Genomic DNA, 20,820 nt, shown 5'->3' on the forward strand with positions numbered 1-20,820 from the left:
GAAAAAAATTCGTTCGATATGTTTTCCAATGTCGACAATTTTATAATCGAATCGATTTTAAAATTCATTGTAAAATTTTTATTGCAAAAATTATTGTAGATCACTTAAAAGCGCTAGAAATACAGTTCCGTACATATTTTATATTAAATATTGCTTTCCAAAAAATAGTTTGGATTCAAAAGCTATCTAATCATCGGAACTAGAACTGAATATCCCACAATCGTTGATATGGCGTTAAGTGTACTTCTGCCATTCAACACTACATATTTATGTGAAGTTACTTTCGCAGCTTTAACACATATTAAATCCCAATATCGTTCACCGCTAAAAAATGTTTTAGAGGTCTTACGTCCAGTAGTTTCAAACATTCCACCAAGATTTAATTTGTTAAGCATTAAAAAAACAGGCACATCCATCTCATTAAATTTTTTACTTATATTTTAATTTAATACTTACCACGCAACTACTTGAATATATTCAAGCGGTCTGACCGTCGATGGGTCCTCCTTCCAAATCCATTATTTTCTTTATTTCCAAATTCATTGGACCCACACTATCCTGACGAAGAACTAATTTTCCCTCAAGATGGCTCTCCTCTGCACTATGCTGAAACCTTTTCCAATCGATGGATAGGAAGCAGAGGACCCATCGAATGGCCTGCTAGGTCGCCTAACCTAACACCAATAGACTTTTTTTTTGTGGGGATATCTCAAGTCGAAAGTATTTGTTAATAGGCCAAATAATCTAGACGACTTGAAAGAGAGAATTCGCCAAGAAGTGCGCGCCATAACTTCGGAAATGATTGAAAATGTGCAACGAGACTTTATTGATCGCCTTGGATATTGCCATTTTAGTTCTTTTTTTATCTTTTTATCTTTTTTTTTCTTTTTTTTTAGTAATTTTTGTTCTCTTTTTATTTGTTGCATGACTCGTCTTTTTTTTGATAACTGTTGACTAGGTATAGGACATGATGCATGAAACATACGTAGAATTCCACGCGAAATTCAACGATGAAATAAAAAAAGGTGCTTTTATTTGAAAAAATTAAGTTGATGGTCGTAATTTATTTTTGAGCAACCCTGTATACACAGACTGCACGTACAAAAAAGCGCAACTTGAAATAAAAATCGACGGGTTCGAGCGTTTTTTTTTTGAACACACCCCTGAATTTTAAATGAATTTAGACATAACTTTTGGGATGCACTGTATGTAAATGTATATGTATATTGTTACCTAATAAATAAATCATTAAAAAATATTAATTTGTTTTTCTTTTATATTTGTATGGGGTCGTGAATGACAAAAGTTTAACAAGCCCTGCTCTATACCAATTTATTGGCAGATAATTTAAAATTGGCATCCTTCTCTTCGCATAAAAAAAACCCGATCATGCGTCATCAAAACGTCAACTTCGTTAACGTTGGCGTGGCAGCTGTCAGCCACAATGTAGCGGTTTCCAGTCAAAAGTTTCCCTTCGAGTTTAAAGCCCTCGGGCTCCTTGCGCCCCCTTTTTTGTCTAATTTAACGTCGACACGTCGTCCTCTATTTTAGTTTCAATTGAGAGAGATTAGGTTGGATTAAAACGAAGAAATTTTGCGAAAAACTGAAAACGCTCTGTATCAGCTATTAGTTCAGATTTAACGCTATCTGTCGAAACAATGCATCCGGGAACAAGGCAGGAAAGGGAAAGCAGGACCTCATGAATATGTATGGCCGTGCTTGTGTGAGTCAGCCCTATCTAAAGGAGGATAGGGGGAGGGATATCGATATTATGATGGATTTGGGGTCGTCGCTACACGCTACCCCCAAAATGGGGTAATGTTGGGGTATTAGCGTGAGATGAAATGGTGAAAGAGTGGTTTTATTGTAATTAGATTTTGTTCAGTACACGCGTACGGGCGCAATTACTTAATAAACACTCTGACCAAGAGTAAAATGTTTTATACTTGAATTCCAACCGGTGTCCTACAAATCGTTTATGGACATACCGAGAATTTTTCTTTTATGTGCAATAAACAATTTGTTCTATTAATAGCCGTATACGTGTAATGGATACTTACATACATGAGATGTGCTTTGGCACTTGTTTACTTCTTGGTTTATTACATTGTAAAATATCAGGGTTGAGTTTTATTATAAAGAAAATGCCAAAGGAGTGTAGCACAGACCTATATCAGAATAAAGTAAGTTTTAATTATATCAACGAAAAAAAAACTACTGATTTGGGCTTGAGAGGGAATTGGAAATGATGCTACAACAGTGCCCTGAGGAATCCATCCTAATTGGAAGGAAAATGCTAATTATGTTTCCCAAACTAACTGACTGTGTTCTGTCATTAAGATAATTCACAAAAGCCTATAGCGCTCTACACCTAACTTCATAAGATTCTTATACTTGTAGGTAGAATCAAATCATGAGGAACTGTGTCAAACGCCTTAGCCAGATCCAAAAACACAGCAAGGAAATTTTTGCCATAAACTAAATTATTTGTAATACCGCTCCGAAACCGGAATTGTATTCCGATAAGATATTATTGATGTTAAAAAAAAAACAATTAATAAATCCTTTAAGTATTTTTTCTAATAATACTAATGGGTCGATATTTGCCAACATGAGATTTATCTCCAGCTTTATAAATTGATTTTACAATTGCTACTTGAAGACCTTTAGAGAGTTTACTTGTACGAAATAAAACGCTGATAAATATGGATGGATGTCATGGATCAGCACCTAAAGCACAATCATTCTTCAAAAATCTTTGGGAACGTAGAACATGGTACAGTTGATTTAAGTTCAATTTTTCAGTCACTTCTAATTTGTGATAAAGTTTGATGTTTTTATGAATTATATTAGGAATATTTATTAGAAGTAAAGAATATCTTCACTCAGCAGCCTCCAAGATACCAAAAGTCTTTTGATAATTTGAAAATTAAAAGTGATTAATTAAAAATTAAATATTAACCCAAGTGTTGACGTATAAGAATAAATCACCTAGAATAATGACAAATTACAACCAGTCAACCAGATATATATTGAAAAAACATCTACTACTACCCTGTGCACATAATTGAAATAATATAAATATTGAAATTTAAAACCTATTCCCAATTAATCTACCTTGATTTTTTAAGTGCATTTAAGTATCTCAGTGCAACTCAACTGCCTGGAAAAATATCTTAACTACTTCAAGGCACTTGCGTGCATTTACTCATGTTAGAGAAAATAAATTACAGCGACAGATTACAACTCAATTGCCTGGAAGAATATTTTAATTTCAAAATAAGATTCCCAACTCAACTGCCTGAAAGAATATTGTAACTACTTCAAGTCACTTGAGTACATTTACCCATTTTAGAGAAAACAAATTACAGCGACAGGTTACAACTCAACTGCCTGGAAGAATATCTTAATTACTTTAAGGCACTTGAATGCATTTAACCATCTTCTAGAAAAAAAATTACACTGACGGATTACAACTCAATTGCCTGGAAGAATATTTTAATTTCAGAGCAAGATTCCCAACTCAGCTACCTGGATATTTTTAGTGCATTTGAGTATCTCAGTGCAATTCAACTGCCTGGAAGAATATTTTAACTACTTCAAGGCACCTGAGTGCACTTAACCATTTCAGAGAAAATAAATTACAGTGACAGAGGTTACAACTCAATTGCCTGGAAGAATATCTTAAATATTTCAAGGCACTTAAGTGCATTTAACCATCTTCTATAGAAAAAATTACACTGACAGGTCACAACTCAATTGTCTGGAAGAATATTTTAATTTCAGAACAAGATTCCCAACTCAGCTACCTGGGTTTTTTGAGTGCATTTCAGTATTTCAGTGTAACTCACTTGCCTGGAAGAATATCGTAACTACTTCAAGGCACTTGAGTGCATTTACCCATGTTAAAGAAAACAAATTACAGCGACAGGTTACAACTCAACTACCTGGAAGAATATCTTAAATACTTCAAGGCACTTGAGTGCATTTACCCATTTCAGAGAAAACAAATTACAGTGACAGGTTACAACGCAACTGCCTGGAAGAATATCTTAATTACTTTAAGTTAATTGAGTGCATTTAACCATCTTCTAGAAAAAAAAAACACTGACAGGTTACAACTCAATTACCTGGAAGAATATTTTAATTTCAGAACAAGATTCCCAACTCAGCTACCCGGGTTTTTTGAGTGCATTTCAGTAACTCAGTGTAACTCAACTGCCTGGAAGAATATCTTAACTACTTTAAGTTACTTGAGTGCATTTATCCATTTCAGAGAAAACAAATTACATTGAGAGAGGTTACAACTCAACTACCTGGAAGAATATCTTTAATACTTTAAGGCACTTGAATGCATTTAACCATCTTCCAGAAAAAAAAACACTTACAGGTTACAATGACAGGAGTAACACCATACAGTTAAGAAATCTGCAAAATAGAATTGAAGTAGATGAATTCATCTACAGCAAGGGAGGGTGTGAAACAGAAATAAGAAGGCGGATAGCATTAGCGAGGACAGCAATGTCAAACTTATCCAAGATGTGGAAAGACAGATCCATAACCAGAAACACGAAAAGAGCCCTGGTAAACACCCTAGTGTTTTCGATATTTTCGTATGGTTCCGAATCCTGGACAATAAAGTCGAGCGACAGGCACCGAATAGATGCTTTTGAAATGTGGTGCTGGCGGAAGATGCTTCGCATACCCTGGACTGCACACCGGACCAATGTGTCGATATTAAACGAATTAGGAATCACCGATCGATTGGCCTCCAGCTGCCGACGCCGCATTCTGGGTTACTTCGGACACATCACCAGGAGAGACCAAGACAATCTAGAAAAACTTATCGTGCAGGGCAAAGGAAGATAGGCAGGCATAGAAGGTAAAAGATCAAGAGGAAGATCCCCATCACGGTGGATAGACCAAATTAAAGAAATTACAGGGCAAGCCTTGCAGACAAATATAAGAGTAGCAGAAGATCGACAACAGTGGAGACAATCGACCCATCAGTGTTCATAGGCATGACGTCACAACTCTTCAGGAATGAAGACATGACTAAGAAGAAGAAAACAGGTTACAATTCAACTGCTTGGAAGAATATCTTAATTACTTCAAGGCACTTAAGTGCATTTAACCATCTTCCAGAAAAAAAAATTACACTGACAGGTTACAACTCAATTATTTGAAAGAATGAATTACCTGAAACAACAAGATTCCCAACGTAACTACCTTGATTTTTTGAGTGCATTCAATGCAACTCAACTGCCTGGAGAAATATCTTTAATACTTTAAAGCACTTGAATGCATTTAACCATCTTCCAGAAAAAAAAATACTTACAGGTTACAACTTAATTGCCTGGAAGAGTATTTTAATTTCAAAACAAGATTCTTAACTCAACTGCCTGGAAGAATATCTTAACTACTTCAAGGCACTTGAGTGCATTTACCCATTTCAGAAAAAACAAACTACAGTGACAGAGGTTACAACTCAATTGCCTGGAAGAATATCTTAAATACTTCAAGGCATTTAAGTATTTAACCATCTTCCAGAAAATAAATTACAGTGACAGGTTGTAACTCAATTGCCTGGAAGAATGTTTAAATTTTAGAATCTTCAAATTTTTGGGACTTGTGTACTTGAAATTCCAATAATTCTATGTATTATTCTTAATTTTTTTAGGCTTTTTAGGGCTTGTGTTATATTCTATGAATTCTACATCTTATTTCCGCTATTTAAGATTCGAAGCCATTTTCTATTTCTAGTGGATTTTAGCAATTCTATTAATTTCAACTTCTATTCCACAGAAGCCATTTCCTAGTTTATTTTGAAACTTCTTGTTTGCTTATACAGATATTTATCTAGATATATAGGAACTTTCAGTTTGTTTGTAGGCAACCATTTTTCCGTTTTTCTTTAGGATTTTTGGAACTTTTCTTATATTCTTGGAATTCCAAGTCTAATTCCAAATATTTGAACTAGTTTTAAATTTAATTACAGGCAATTTACGCTATTTTTTTAATGATTTTAGATAATTTTAAGTTTTCTAAAGATTCCAATTATTCCAAGTATTATTCCATATTTTTTGAGTATGTTTAAATGTTATTTTAGGAATTTGAAGCCGTTGCTTAGTTCTTTAGGATTTTCAGGAATTTTCTTGTGTTCTCGAGATTCCAAGACTTATTTTAGATATTTTGAGTAAGTTTTAATTTTATGCCAGGGATTTGAAATAATTCATTAGTTTTTTTGGACTTTGGATGTTCTTAGAATTCCAATAATTTCACGTGTTATTTTATATAGTTCGATTGATTTTAAATTTCATTCTTTAGGAATTACAAATTTTTGGACTGATTCTTAATTTAGTTCTAGGCATTTAAGGGCATTTTTTTTAACTTGTATTGCATTTTCTAAATTTCAAGTCCTATTCCCGTTATTTAAGGTAATTTTAAATTTTGTTCCAGGCATTTGAAGCCAGTTTTTCCTATTCCACAGAAATCGTTTGATTTTCAATGTAGACCCGGGAATTTAAAGTCTAATCATAGTTTTGTTTTGGGATTTCTTCTGTTCTTGAAATTCCAATAATTTTGAAGTCTTAATTAGATATTTTAGAGTAATTTTTTGTTTTCTTTGGATTTTTAAGATTATCATAGAAAATTTTAAATTTTAGAAAGATTCCCAACTCAATTGCCTGGAAGAAAATCTTAACTACTTTAAGGCACTTGAATGCATTTAACCATCTTTCAGAAAAAGAAAATACTTACAGGTTACAATTCAATTGCCTGGATGAATATTTTAATTTCAGAACAAGATTCCCAACACAGGTACCTGGGCTTTATGAGTGCACTTAAGCATCTCAGTGCAACGCAACTGTCTGGAAGAATATCTTAACTACTTTAAAGCACTTGAATGTATTTAACCATCTTTCAGAAAAAAAAAACACTTACAGGATACAACTCAATTGCCGGGAATTTTTTTTTAATTTCAGAGTAAGATTATCTTAATGCTTTATGGTCCTTGAACAAGATTCCCAACTCAATTGCCTGGAAGAATATCTTAATTACTTTATGGCCCTTGAATGTATTTAACCATCTTCCAGAAAAATAATACACTTACAGGTTACAACCCAATTGCCTGAAAGAACATTTTAATTTCAGAACAAGATTCCCAACTCAGCTATCCGGATTTTTTGAGTGCATTTAAGCAATTCAATGCAACTCAACCGCTTGGAAGAATATCTTAATTACTTCAAGGCACTTGAGTGCATTTAACCATCTTCTAGAAAAAAAATTACACTGACAGGTTACAACTCAATTATTTGAAAGAATTAATTACCTGAAACAATAAGATTCCCAACGCAATTACCAGGAATTTTTTAGTGCATTTAAGTATCTCAGTGCAACTCAACTGTCTGGAAGAATATCTTAACTACTTCAAGGCACTTGAGTGGATTTACTCAATTTAGAGCAAACAAATTACAGTGATAGGTTACAGCTCGACTACCTGGAGGAATATCTTAACTACTTTAAGAAACTTGAGTACATTTAACCATCTTCCAGAAAAAAAATTACACTGACAGGTTACAACTCAATTGCCTGGAAAAATATTTTAATTTCAGAACAACATTCACAACTCAACTGCCTGGAAGAATATTTTAACTAACTTTGCTTATCCAGATATTTATCTAGATATATAGGAACTTTCAGTTTGTTTGTAGGCAATAATTTTTCCGTTTTTATTAAGATTTTTGGAACTTTTCTTATATTCTTGGAATTCCAAGTCTAATTCCAAATATTTGAACTAGTTTTAAATTTAATTACAGGCAATTGACGCTATTTTTTTAATGATTTTAGATAATTTTAAGTTTTCTAAAGATTCCAATTATTCCAAGTATTATTCCATATTTTTTGAGTATGTTTAAATGTTATTTTAGGAATTTGAAGCCATTGCTTAGTTCTTTAGGATTTTTAGGAATTTTCTTGTGTTCTCGAGATTCCAAGACTTATTTTAGATATTTTGAGTAAGTTTTAATTTTAAGCCAGGGATTTGAAATAATTCATTAGTTTTTTTGGATGTTCTTAGAATTCCAATAATTTCACGTGTTATTTCATATAGTTCGATTGATTTTAAATTTCATTCTTTAGGAATTACAAATTTTTGGACTGATTCTCAATTTAGTTCTAGGCATTTAAGGGCATTTTTTTTAACTTGTATTGCATTTTCTAAATTCCAAGTCTCATTCCCGTTATTTAAGATAATTTTAAATTTTGTTCCAGGCATTTGAAGCCAGTTTTTCCTATTCCACAGAAATCGTTTGATTTTCAATGTAGACCCGGGAATTTAAAGTCTAATCATAGTTTTGTTTTGGGATTTCTTCTGTTCTTGAAATTCCAATAATTTTGAAGTCTTAATTAGATATTTTAGAGTAATTTTTTGTTTTCTTTGGATTTTTAAGATTATCATAGAAAATTTTAAATTTTAGAAAGATTCCCAACGCAATAGCCTGGAACAAAAAAATGATTAGATAGATAAACTAATAATTAGTTAAAATACTGGAACTCAAGTGGTTATACATAAATAAATTAGGAAATAAACGTTTCGGTATTGAAAATTGATCAATGAATTGCCTCAAAATTTATTAAAATTAAATGAGTTATAACACGTGTTATATTGAAATTTCTTAAAAATTAATTAATTAATCATTCTTGGATCAATTGCTTGGAGTAACAAAATGAATACCACTACTGAAATATATGCAAATACTACTTGGAAATTAAATAAAATGACTTAAAATGAATGAGGTAGTTCCAATACCTGAGAATAAAAAAGATCTACAATCTAATTGCTTCTAAATAAAAAAATAATGCAGCCAGAATACTGGAATAGGGACCGACAATGACATAAGCCATTTCCCACTTTCAATATTAACAAAACCAAACCCTTCAGAATTTTTTTTAATTTAAAATGCAATTAAACCACCAACCAAAGGCTTAACTACCAGAGGTAATGAAACTATACGCATAAGATGCAAGGTACTTCATAATTAATTTTTTTAATAATTTTTAGATGTCTCTAGTAAAAGCTCATGTTTGACTAGTCTCCTTTATTACTTTTTCCCTCATTACTCTCAACTTATTCGCAATATAATAAAATAAAAATAATCGTTCATTTTTAAGTCAATTACCAGACGAGCCTAAAAAACGAGTAATTTCTGCTCGTCGTCTTAAACAGCCTCGAGGCGACATTACCAGCATGTCGCCTACCTTCTCAATATGTCATTTTTAATAACTGTAAAAATAAAAACTCGTAATTACTAAAGGGCAAAAACTTTTTAATATGTGCATCCTTCACGCCATTGGTCTGTATAAAGAAGTTTGTTAAAATAAATAAAACACCCCGCAGGGACGTAAAAATACGGCGAAATGCTCGCGTTTTATTTGTCAATCTTATCGTAGGGCTGAAAAGTGGCAAAGGGCAGTTCTGTGTCTGTAAAAATTGTCTTTATCGCGATAAACCCCCAACATTTGACTTTTTAACCTTTTATCTTTAGCCTTTGTCAGTTTTTCTTAGACCTAAGGGATTCTTTGATGGCCGATAAGTGGCCTTTTGCCTCCTCTTGTTTCAGACAAAAGAGGGTAAAAGATTTTAAGATTAAACTAGCGAGAAGAGTCGTATTCTATTGTAAAGTCGGTTAACAAAAATAGAAAATTATGTTGCTTTGTATAGTTTGCATTGTGTGTCGCATATAAACATATTTAGGTGTGATTTTAAGTGTATTTATAAACCTAACGGTAATATAACGTTATTGATGTCAGTTATTAATCAGTATATATTTTGTTTATATACAGTTTAGAAAAAGTAGTTTGCAATTTAAAAACGACTCAAAAACCAATTTAATTCCTGTAGGAATCTTTACTTAGTTTGTTTGGTTTTCTAAGCCTTTAATTCTCTGATGCATTTTCTTCATATTTGTAGATTTGAATCATTATAAAGGAAACTAGGGCTTTGTAAAAAAATTACTAGTAGGTTATCATAAATTGGACAATTTAAATTGTATAAAAAAGAAAACTAGGGGTTCCTGAAAAAAAACTACTGGGTTATCTTCGTAGTTTAAATATAAACCGTTTTTTATAAAGCTAACTAGGGGTTTCAAAAAAAATGGTAATAGCTTATTTTATGTTAAGCTAAAAAAAGTTCATGATGAAGGAACTAGAGGTTTCTAAATAAATTCGAAATTATAATTTGAATTACGTTCAATAAATGATTACCTATTAATATTTTTTTTACCTCTAGTTGGCTTTATAATAAACAGGTTATATTTTAACTACGAAGATAAACTACTAGTTTTTTTTAGAACCTTTTTTTAAAAAAAATATTATTTTTTTTTTTCAGTAAGGAGAATTTTAATAAAAAACCTGAAGTAGCTATAAAAAATACTGAAAACCAAAAATTTTAAATAAAAAAGCACATTTACAGTCAAAATAAGAAAGGTTTGACAAATTAAGTAAAATTGATTTTCCTTTCATAAAATGTCTTATTATTTTTAAGATTCTGGTAGATTTGTTTTTAGACCTCTTTAAATGACTGGAATAATATAATAATTTCAATAACTAAATACAAATTATTCATTGAGATTAATAAAATAACCTAAAATATTGAAGAAAATTAGTCCATTAAACAACTCTTAGCAAAGTCCATCTTTTAGGTAATAAAAATTTAAAATGAGTGTAACTAAAAAGTTTATTCCTTATTCTAACTGCTAGAAATTGGAACACAGGTACAACTCAAGACAAAAATACTTATCTACTCAAAAATAAAATAAAATATTTAAAGTATTTATTGGGTCTGGAGTTCCTGGAATAATTAAATTTTATTATTATATGTATATATTAAAACTACGAAGAAAATCTCTAGTTATATTTTTAGAAACCCCTACAAATAATTATAAAGAAAACTAGGGGTTTGTAAAAAAGTGACGAATAGGTCAATTGAACAATTCAAAATGTATAATAAAGCAAACTAAGGGTTTCTAGAAAAATTATAATAGCTTATTTTACCTTAAGCTAAAAAAAGTTCATCGTGAAGGAACTAGAGGTTTCTAAATAAATTCGAAATTATAATTTGAATTACGTAAACTGAATGATTACCTATTAATATTTTTTTTTACAAACATCTAGTTTTTTCATGATTCTAACATTTTTTTAGAAACCTCTAGTTTGTTTTATAATAAACAGTTTATATTTTAGCTACGAAGATAAACTACTAGTTTTTTTTTTCAGAAACCCCTAGTTTGCTTTATTATACACATTCTGAATTAAGTTCAATTTATGATGATCCACTAGTTTTTCAATAGTTTGTTTCACTTCACTTTGTTTTGTCATCGAGTACAAGAGCCCTCTAAGAATTTTTTTAAAAAATCCCCAGTATTTTTCCTGATACACTTTTATACAGGGTGTCCCATTAATAATGGTAAATATTTTAACAGCAGATTTCTTCTCATAAAAATAATGAAGTTAGGTTAAACTTTCCTAGTCCGAAAATGAAATGCAACCAAGATACAGAGTGATAAACATTAAGTTTTTTTTATTTTGCTCATAACTTAAGCTTTTGTTCTTTGTTTTTAATGAAATTTGGTCTGTAGGGGTTTCTTTATATATCAAATATAAAACTTAAAATTTTTTTAAATCATCTCATAGAGGGCGCCACCAGCCTTATTTTAGTCTTCTTTACCTCCATAACTTTTTTACACTTTGTATAATGTAATGTTTTTTTATAAATTTCTATTCTGCAAGTGTTTTTCCTTAAAAAAGGTATACTTAAAAAATGTCGCTAGGATTTACCGTTCTCGAGATATTTGGACTTAAAACTTGCAATGTGCTCAAGAAAAAATTAATATTTTTCTTCTTTAAGTTAAAGATTTCAACCCATTGGATTTTTGCGTATGGGGATACATGAAATCCATTGTTTACGAAAATCAAATAAACACAAGGGAACAATTATTAGAAAAAATTCAAGCCGCTGCTGGGTCATTTCGAAATGAGCAATTATTTTTTAAGATTCTGCGGTTTTTAGTAAAATAATTTTAAAATGTCTTGAGACAAAAGGAGGCCATGTGGAACAATTACTGGCAAATATTGATAATTTTTATTTTTAAGTAACTATTTAGGTTTTATATTTTTATTATCATTTAAAATGTAATATAGCAATTTAAAGAGTTTAAAATATGGTTTTCATGGATGTCTTTAAAATCTTTAAATGTAAATATCTAGAAAAAGAGTAATCCTAGAGACATTTTTAAGGTATACCTTTTGTAAGCAAAAATGCTTGCAGAATGCATATTTAAAATAAAAGATAAAATTATACAGAGCGTAAAAAAATGTGGCTGGGGGCTCCCTCTATGAGATAATTTAAAAAAACCTAATAAAATTAGATTAATACATAAAAAAATATTAATGGAACACCCTGTATATCTTAAAAATTCGAAAAAAAAACCTCTTGGTATACCAGTAGAAACCCCTAAAATAAACTAGGGGCTTCTAAAAAGTAGTAGGTTATTTACGTAGTTAAAATATAAACTGTTTATTTATCTTAAGCTAAAAAATGTCCATTATGAAAAAACTAGAGGTTCCTAAATAAATTCAAAATAATAATTTGAATTACGTTTAATAAATGATAATCTACTATAGTAACTTTTTTAGAAACCCCTAGTTTTTTCATGATAAGATTCTTTTACCTTAAGATAAAATAACCTACTTATTTTTCTTTAGAAATTCCTAGTTCGCTTTATAGTAAACAGTTTATATTTTAACTACGAAGATAACCTACTAGTTTTGGTTTCAGAAACCTCTAGTTTCTTTCATTATAATTTAATTTATATTCAATTTATGATGGCCCACTAGTAATTTTCTTAGAAACCCCTAGTTTGTTTCATGATAATCCATTACTACATCCATTTACTACTTGTTTCATCACAAGTAGCTGAATCTATATCAACGTTTCAAGTAGTTGAATCAAATTATTTATTTTGGGCTACTATTTTGATCTTAAAAGCATCATTTTCTTTTTATTATTAAATTAGATGAGTAATTGTGTACTTTGCCAATTTAGTATTTACTTCTTTATTATCCCAGATTTTAAGTTGACTGAGTACATAACAGCATAGAAGTATCATCAGTCCAGGCTGTAAAATTAAGTCATTTTTGGAAGCAGTTAACTAATAGATATTTGAAACAGTTTTAATTTAATAAGCCAATTCCAGGCAGTTGAGCCAAAGACTAGTGTTCATTTTTACATATTAATTTCATTATTTTATTTGAGTTAAGGTCGTTTTTTATTTTAGGGTTGTTAAGTGGTTATATTTTTAGGATTCTTGGCAATTGAGAGCTGTCAGTTAAACCAAGAAAAGTTAGGCAAATAAAAAAGGGATTTATCTTTTCAATTTTTCAGTATTTTTATTATTTGGACATAATTTTAAAAGCAGTTAAAATATAATTTTTATTTTTAGGCAATTAAATAGCTTCGTTTTAAATTGTTCCATTTGTATCAATAGTCTAGGAAATTAAACTTATTAAATAGTCAGTATATTAAACTTAGAAGCAGCGAGAAAATTAAATTCTTTTTATCAATTAGTTAAGTGCTTTCAATATTATTAATATTTTAGGCCATAAAAGTAATTAAACTCATTTATTTTAATTTCTTTTTTATTTAAATAATTAAGTAAATTTTAATATTAAATTAGATGGGCTTAAGTGTATTTAACACAACTCTATTATTCCATGCAGGAAAACTTGGAATAATTTATTGCTTTAATATTAATTAATAATTTTTATTATTTCGATTTTAGAGGTAGTTGGGAACTAACATTTATATTTTTTATTTGCAAATAGTTATACTTCTATTAGTGAATTTTGTGATCCTTGTCAGTTGAGTCCTAAATAATTTTATAATTTTTTAACAAATTTTTTTAGTTTAAATTTTAGATCGTAATTTTATTATTTTAATTATAGAGGTACTTAAGTAATGGATGCTTTTTCATTTAAAATAGTCAAATGATTAAATTTACTAGTATTTCAAGCAATTAAGAAATATCGAAGAATAAGTAAACAAATAACAAACGGATTTTTTGTTTAATTTCTAGGATCTTTTGTATAATTGTTTTTCAGTCGCTTTTATTTTTCCAGGCAATTGCTTGATAATTACATTTAATTATTCCAGAAATTCCAGACCCAATAAATATTTTAATGAATTAAGTGATAAATATTTTATTTTAATTTTGAGTAGTTGAGTGTTTTTGTCTAGAGTTGTACCTGTGTCCCAATTTCTAGCAGTTGGAACCAGGAATAAATTCGTTTGTTACACTCATTTCAAATTTTTATCACCTAAAAGATGCACTATGCTAAGAGTTGTTTAATGGCCTAATTTTCTTTAATATTTTAGGTTATTTTTTTAATCTAAATTATTAATTTGTATTTAGTTATTGAAATTATTACATTATTCCAGGCATTTAAAGAGGTCTACAAAAAAATCTACCAGAATCTTGGTAAATAATAAGACATTTTATAAAAGTAAAATTAATTTTGCTTAATTTCTCAAACCTTTCTTATTTTGACTGTAAATGGGCTTTTTCTATTTAATATTTTTAGTTTTCAGTATTTTTTAATGGCTACTTTAGGTTTTTTGCTAAGATTGTCCATACTGAAAAAATTAATAATATGGAGTTTTTAGTTTCTTCACAAAATGGTAATTTTCATGCTGAATATTCATAAATCATAATAGCCTACAACTCTTACCCAAAATATCACGAAAACCTAAATTGTGCCAGTATTTGAAAAATGTGTAGGCCTTATGGCATTCTCTTCAGAAAGTGTGCGAAGCCCAAACACTTGAATAAATCGTTTAAAGCATAAAGAACACACCCCTAGTTTTCTTTCTGCAAAAAAATCCTTTTCAGCACACGACCTCGATATACAACACTTGCCGTTACTATAATACAAGCAAAAAAAAAAAGCCCTTGCACGAGATAACAATCTCCAAGAAAGATCCGATCTCACATAAACAATTTCATCGAGTCAATGTTTTAAAATAACTCATTGTCTAGTAAATAACTTAACAATATCATTCTTAGACTGGTATTTACAGAAAGCCCGAAGGCTAATCGTGAGGACCTTGAATCTCCAAGGCCTTCCTGCAACATACATCTCTCGTATCATAGTTTATTATCTTTAACTCGGTTGCCGTTGATTGCCTTATTTGACAGCCGGGAAGATTTACTGGGTAGCAGCTAAAAAAAATGACCGAAGTTGCTTATAACCGTGATACAGGGCATATAAATAGTTTCTTAATTCCGCAACATAAAACTGCGAATTTCCAAAAAATCATTCAATTACTTATACATTTACATTTATAAAGAGTGTTAAAAGTAACTTATTGACCAAACAAGGAAATATCTTGTGTTGTATATTTTTTTATGTATTTCTTGATACATCATTATAAGTACAAATAATTGTTTTATAAAAAATAAAAATTGAATCCCTCTATTATTTTTTAATTGAATGTGTATGTGATTGAATTGATCTGTGTGTCACAGGTTATTGCTTTGATTAAATCTATTATAGATTTCTAATTAATACAATACAAATTGCGTGCATCTACGGTTTCTTTTGGCTTTTTAAGTAATTTAAGAGAACTGATTACTTTGTGTGTTCATACAAAAAAGTTTTTAGAATTTTATTTTATTTTATTTTATTTTATTGTAAATCTAGGTTTAGGTTTTATGTAGACTTAGGTTTTAATTTATATAAGTATAAGATTTTTGTATTAGACACTTTTATATTGCTGATAATAATATTTGTGGTATTGCATGTATCTGTGTATCGTTTTTTTATAATCGCGATGCTTTCCTTATTTGTCCTTTTTCGAAGAATTGATAGGATTATTTCTGTATTACTTACTGTATTTTATGTGTATATTTTGGACACATTAAAAGGATTTTTTTTTAATATTGTTGAAAATTCGCGGGTTTAGGAGGAATTGTATGTAAAGTACTTTGAGATGCACCAAGTAGGAAAATATATCTATTTATTTGTCATTAGTCAGTATTTCTGTTAAGATAGATCAACAGAAGCTAAAATATCCTTATTCAAAGGTACGTGTATAGAAATTAATAAATTTATAATATAAGGGATTAGTTGAATTAGGCTTAACTATGTTGCTTGTAATTGGGTTAGGTTGCACTAAAGTACTGTACCGTATTTCATAATAATTCCAAACACAAAATACTATTAATTAAAATTAATCAACAAATTTTTCAGAACAAAAAAAAATTCCTAACAAAAAAGTCGATGAAAAAAAAGCAACTTGGCAATGTAGAATACCTCTATGTTTACAATGCAAGTACCCAATGTTGCCACTTTGTATTTTTTTATAGATATTTTTTCAAATGTGTGAACCTAGCGTCTGATCGACATCAAATATCTAGAACGCAGCATATGCCGCTTGCCAGGAACCTCTTTATAGTCTTTAATTAAAGTACTTTTATTAAAGACTTTCCATAGCTTGAGATGAATTGTTATTGTGGTAGTTCCACACAGCGTCAGCAGTTAACCTTCAAACTTATTTCTCATTACTCTCAAAGAATCATCAAACCACTTTATTGATCCTGATCTTCTAGCCGTTTTAACTAATTTTGATTTCAATTAAACCAAGATAGACATTCATAAAGGAATTTATAAAGAATTTGAAGCAGATACAAACACCATCAGAATTATACGTATGATCCCAATTTATTGAGTCTACTCATCCGTAGAAAAAAAAATAAACTCAATGAATTGAAAGATAATTCCCAGGTCATTTTACACGGAGACGTCAAAGATTCATGTGCGTAGGTCTACACACTAAAGATTTTCTACCTGGTTACAGCAGAAACTAACCTATAAGGAAGTTTGAAATGCTTTATATTTTCTAAAAGGGGAATTGCTTGCCTAGCATTTAAAAAACCTGGCAATTCTCAAACTTTTATGTGAACTCGATAACTTGGAATCGAAGATGATTCTCAATATGTTAGAGGTGTCCAAATTCGGGTGTGCTGTTATATTCCTTAACGTAATTCTCAAGAAAGAAGCGTGGATTGTTATTTCTGCAAGACATCTGGTTGCAAGAAAAATAGCGACAAGAAACAACAACGAAATCCTTCTATACCTCCTCACCAATTTTTCTCTTTCAACAGCAGCATCATTATGTGTTCCCAAATCACTTTCGTGATCGTAGCAAATAATTGATATTCTATGTACGGGGTGTCGCAAATTCGAGCTTCACCATTGGGATCTCGTTAACTAGAAGAGATAGGAGGTCGGTTAAATTGAGACAAAGTTGCGCAATTTAGTGCTCATTAAAACGCCCTTTTGAAATTTCAAAAATTCCGAATACTTCCGATGATGTTTGGAAAAAACCGAATATTGGCGATTTCATTTTTATTTTTTCACGATTCTATTTGAATAGATATAACAAAATAAATTACTCATTCTCATTGCTACTTTTTCTATTTAACAAAATGGTGTCGTCGGGTTTTCAAGCCGACGTTTCGTATTTGAGCTGTCATCATCAAGTTTGTTTTTTTTTAAATACGGCCTTCAATTTTTTATTACGGATTTTAAGAGCCCCTTATGTTCCTAAACCAACGATGTATCGCGCTTATTCAAAAATTTTATATTAATGGATATTTCTATAAGGACTCATGTGTTAAAGAGAAAGACAAAAAATATATTTTTATATATAGGATTAAAAACGTTTTCTTTACAGTGCTTAGTTTTAATCTTCTCCCGAAGATGCTAACATCGTTAGCGAAACACGTGTCGAGAGTAAAAATAAAGAATTTTGATTAGTGGTAAAACTGTCTCTTAGTTTTATAACGAACACTATTGGTCAATAAAAAACCCAAGGCAGACTCAAGAAGTAAGACCTCAGGGACAACAATCATTTAATATATGGGTCGGAATGTAGCACAATAAAATTATCGGCCCGTTTTTTTCTTGAAAGAAATCTAACATCCGAAAGATATGCAGAATTAATAAGGACCAATATAATGGATTCCTTAATGGAAGAACCTTTGGATGTATTACGTCAACTATGATGGCAACAGGACAGGACGGTGCACCCCATAATTGGACGATGTCACAAATTTATTAAATGAATTGTTCCCTGATGGATGGATTGGAAACCAAGGACCCGTACGTTGGCCCGCTAGAAGCTCCGACCTAAACCCTATTTTTTCAAAATCGTCTTTATTAAAATAAAATTCACAAACTGACACGAAAATTCATCCAAGCAGGCGGATTACTATAATTATATTTATAGATTCTAAACGTATCATCGCAGGTGTATGCACGTGAATTGTGTGCTCCAAGTTTAACAAGCTGAACAAGTTGTGGTTAATATTTGCGGGTAAAAAGTTTCTTAACCACTCTCCCTGTAGGTGCATAAACTGTTATTTTCATTAAACCTAATTATTATAATTGACTGCAAACACAGTTCTACAGTAGCGAATTTGTTTACCTGTGTTGGGACTATATTCCCGATAATTGTGCAAAATGGAAGATCTAACAAATAAGCACCTATTGGCTTTTCTAACCCAAAATATGCAGTCTATGAAAGCTGAAATAATACAAGACCTTGGCACCAAACTAAACGAAAATATGTAAGCTGTTAAAAAACTCGAGAAGGAGAATAAAGCACTCAGAGACAGAGTTCAGCAATTAGAATATCAGATTCGTTCCAAAAACTTTGTCCTGTTTGGCATTAAGGAAGCTATTCATGAAGATCTTAATGCTATATTATCGGAATTTGCACAGGCTATGCTACATATTATTATTATATCCCATGACATTGATGAGGCCTTTCGGATTGGAAGGTCTGAAAATAGTAATAGAGTAAGACCAATATTAATTAGGTTTGTAACGAACTCTGCCGCTCGCTCCATGTTAAAACCACTATTTGTACTAATATTATATATATCTCAAAAATAACCGATGAGAAATTTGAAAGATTCTTTGATATGCTATTACAATTAGACATAAATGGCAACTTTTTAATAATTGGCGATTTTAATGTGCCAAATTATGTAAGTAATCAAGGCCAGCGGGATAGAAAGAGCACCTATGTTAATTAATTTTTTGTAATTTTTTGAGTTAATAGTATATTGTATACCTAGTAGGAAAAGCTTAACATTCCCGGGCGATCGTAAAAATTGCCAGTCGAGGCGCAAGCCGAGACTGGCCTCCTACGAGGTCTACATACTATTTTTCCGAAAATCGGGAATCATTAAAATTACGGTAAATTATTACTAATCATGTTAAAAATTTCAAATCAACATTATTATTTTTCCATTAAATAAAAGAAGCCATGAAACATTGTTTTGTAGCTACGGAAACGAAGTACATAATTTTAAATTGTCAAACTTGACGAGTGAAAAGTTTATTTGTGGCGTCTTTCCAAAGTGTTGATTCTTTAACGTTTTAAAAAGCCAAAGTAACGTGTAAAATGATGAGTGATGATGACTGTTCCATTTCTGAAACCCTCCCAGAACTCACGGAGGCAGTGAATGCTGCATCATTGGAATTGTTACCAATAAAATCTAGAAATAAGTATAACTATGCATACAGCCGCTTCATGGACTACCGTACGAATAAAAATGTAACTTCTTTCTCGGAAAATGTTGTAATGGCATACTTCTTGGAGCTTGGTTCCAAGATAAATTCTTCAACTTTATGGGCCAATTATTCAATGCTGAAGGCAACCCTTGCAATTAGACATGATGTGGATATATCTGAATATTCAAAACTTCGGGCATTCCTGAAACAACAAGCACATGCCTATAAGCCAAAAAAATCCAAGATTTTAACTAAAGAAGAAATAAACAAATTTATTCAGGAAGCTCCAGATAAGGAATATTTAATGATTAAGGTAACTTATAAAACTTCAAATTATATTTGGATTCTTTACATGCTTATTTATTGTTGTAGGTAGCTGTAATATTTGGAATTTCCGGAGCTTGCAGAATGGACGAGCTGGTTAAAATGACTGTACAAGATATACAAGACCTACTATCTAAACTTTTAGTTACCATACCGGATTCAAAAACCAATACATCAAGATCATTTATAGTAATAGTTATTGTCATACAAATAAAATTATTAGTTTGGAAAATATTCAACAAAATAATGCTATTAGTTCCCAAGTTCTTCCAGTTTTCAATACTTGTACTAATTGTCAAATAACAGTAAATATAACAAATAATAAGTAATAATTTTAAAATATAATGTTAACCTTGTTTGTGCTGAAAGTTTTAAAAATAAAATTGTTTACGAAAAAGCCTGTTCGCATTTATGTTCTAAAGTTTACTGTATGGAAATAACATTTCCTTACAGTACAGAAATGAATATTTCCTTACTGTTATTTTCGGTTTCCAGGCAACAATCAAGTTGGAGGAAATATTGACTTTTTCTTTCAAATATGTTGTCAAAAATTTTATTATTTCTTATCGATTTTCGGAAAAGTAATATATTAAATTAGTCTAATAGGCTGTTAGATTTAGTGTATTGTAGTGCTGAATGTAGAGTCAGCCAAGATCAATTACCAATTCTCGGTTATTGAGATTTAGGCATACAAATATTTTTTTTTGAAAACACTTCATATATTAAAGCAATTATCTGGTTACAAAATTGATTTTTTTTTTTACATTTTTTTTTTCTTAATACATATTTATAATATTGCCTATTTCATAAACTTAATAAACACACAAGTCCAATATATGAATAAACTTCTAAGCAATG

General features: G+C 30.4%; 1 protein-coding gene and 1 long non-coding RNA gene across 2 annotated transcripts; both read left to right on the forward strand.

The window, feature by feature from the left end:
* The first annotated feature begins 1,433 nt into the window (after positions 1 to 1,433).
* Positions 1,434 to 2,575, forward strand: LOC126740333 (uncharacterized). Its single transcript, XR_007661867.1, has 2 exons — positions 1,434 to 1,723; positions 2,401 to 2,575. It is a non-coding gene; the product is annotated as an uncharacterized LOC126740333 (long non-coding RNA).
* Positions 2,576 to 19,438: 16,863 nt separating this feature from the next.
* On the forward strand, positions 19,439 to 20,341 carry LOC126740331 (uncharacterized). The gene is made up of 2 exons (XM_050446306.1): positions 19,439 to 19,951; positions 20,011 to 20,341. Exons 1-2 carry the CDS (start codon positions 19,529 to 19,531, stop codon positions 20,263 to 20,265), a joined length of 678 nt encoding a protein of 225 aa, XP_050302263.1. The 5' UTR covers positions 19,439 to 19,528; the 3' UTR covers positions 20,266 to 20,341.
* The last annotated feature ends 479 nt before the right edge of the window (positions 20,342 to 20,820 follow it).

Source organism: Anthonomus grandis, chromosome 9 (genome assembly GCF_022605725.1).
Source record: "Anthonomus grandis grandis chromosome 9, icAntGran1.3, whole genome shotgun sequence".
NCBI lineage: Eukaryota > Metazoa > Arthropoda > Insecta > Coleoptera > Curculionidae > Anthonomus > Anthonomus grandis.

Bases quoted from the DNA above. Each gene is read 5' to 3' on its own strand.
- LOC126740331 (XM_050446306.1), top strand. From the start codon at position 19,529: ATGATGAGTGATGATGACTGTTCCATTTCTGAAACCCTCCCAGAACTC. The intron at 19,952-20,010 runs GTAACTTATAAA...TTATTGTTGTAG, and splicing joins AGGAATATTTAATGATTAAG to GTAGCTGTAATATTTGGAAT.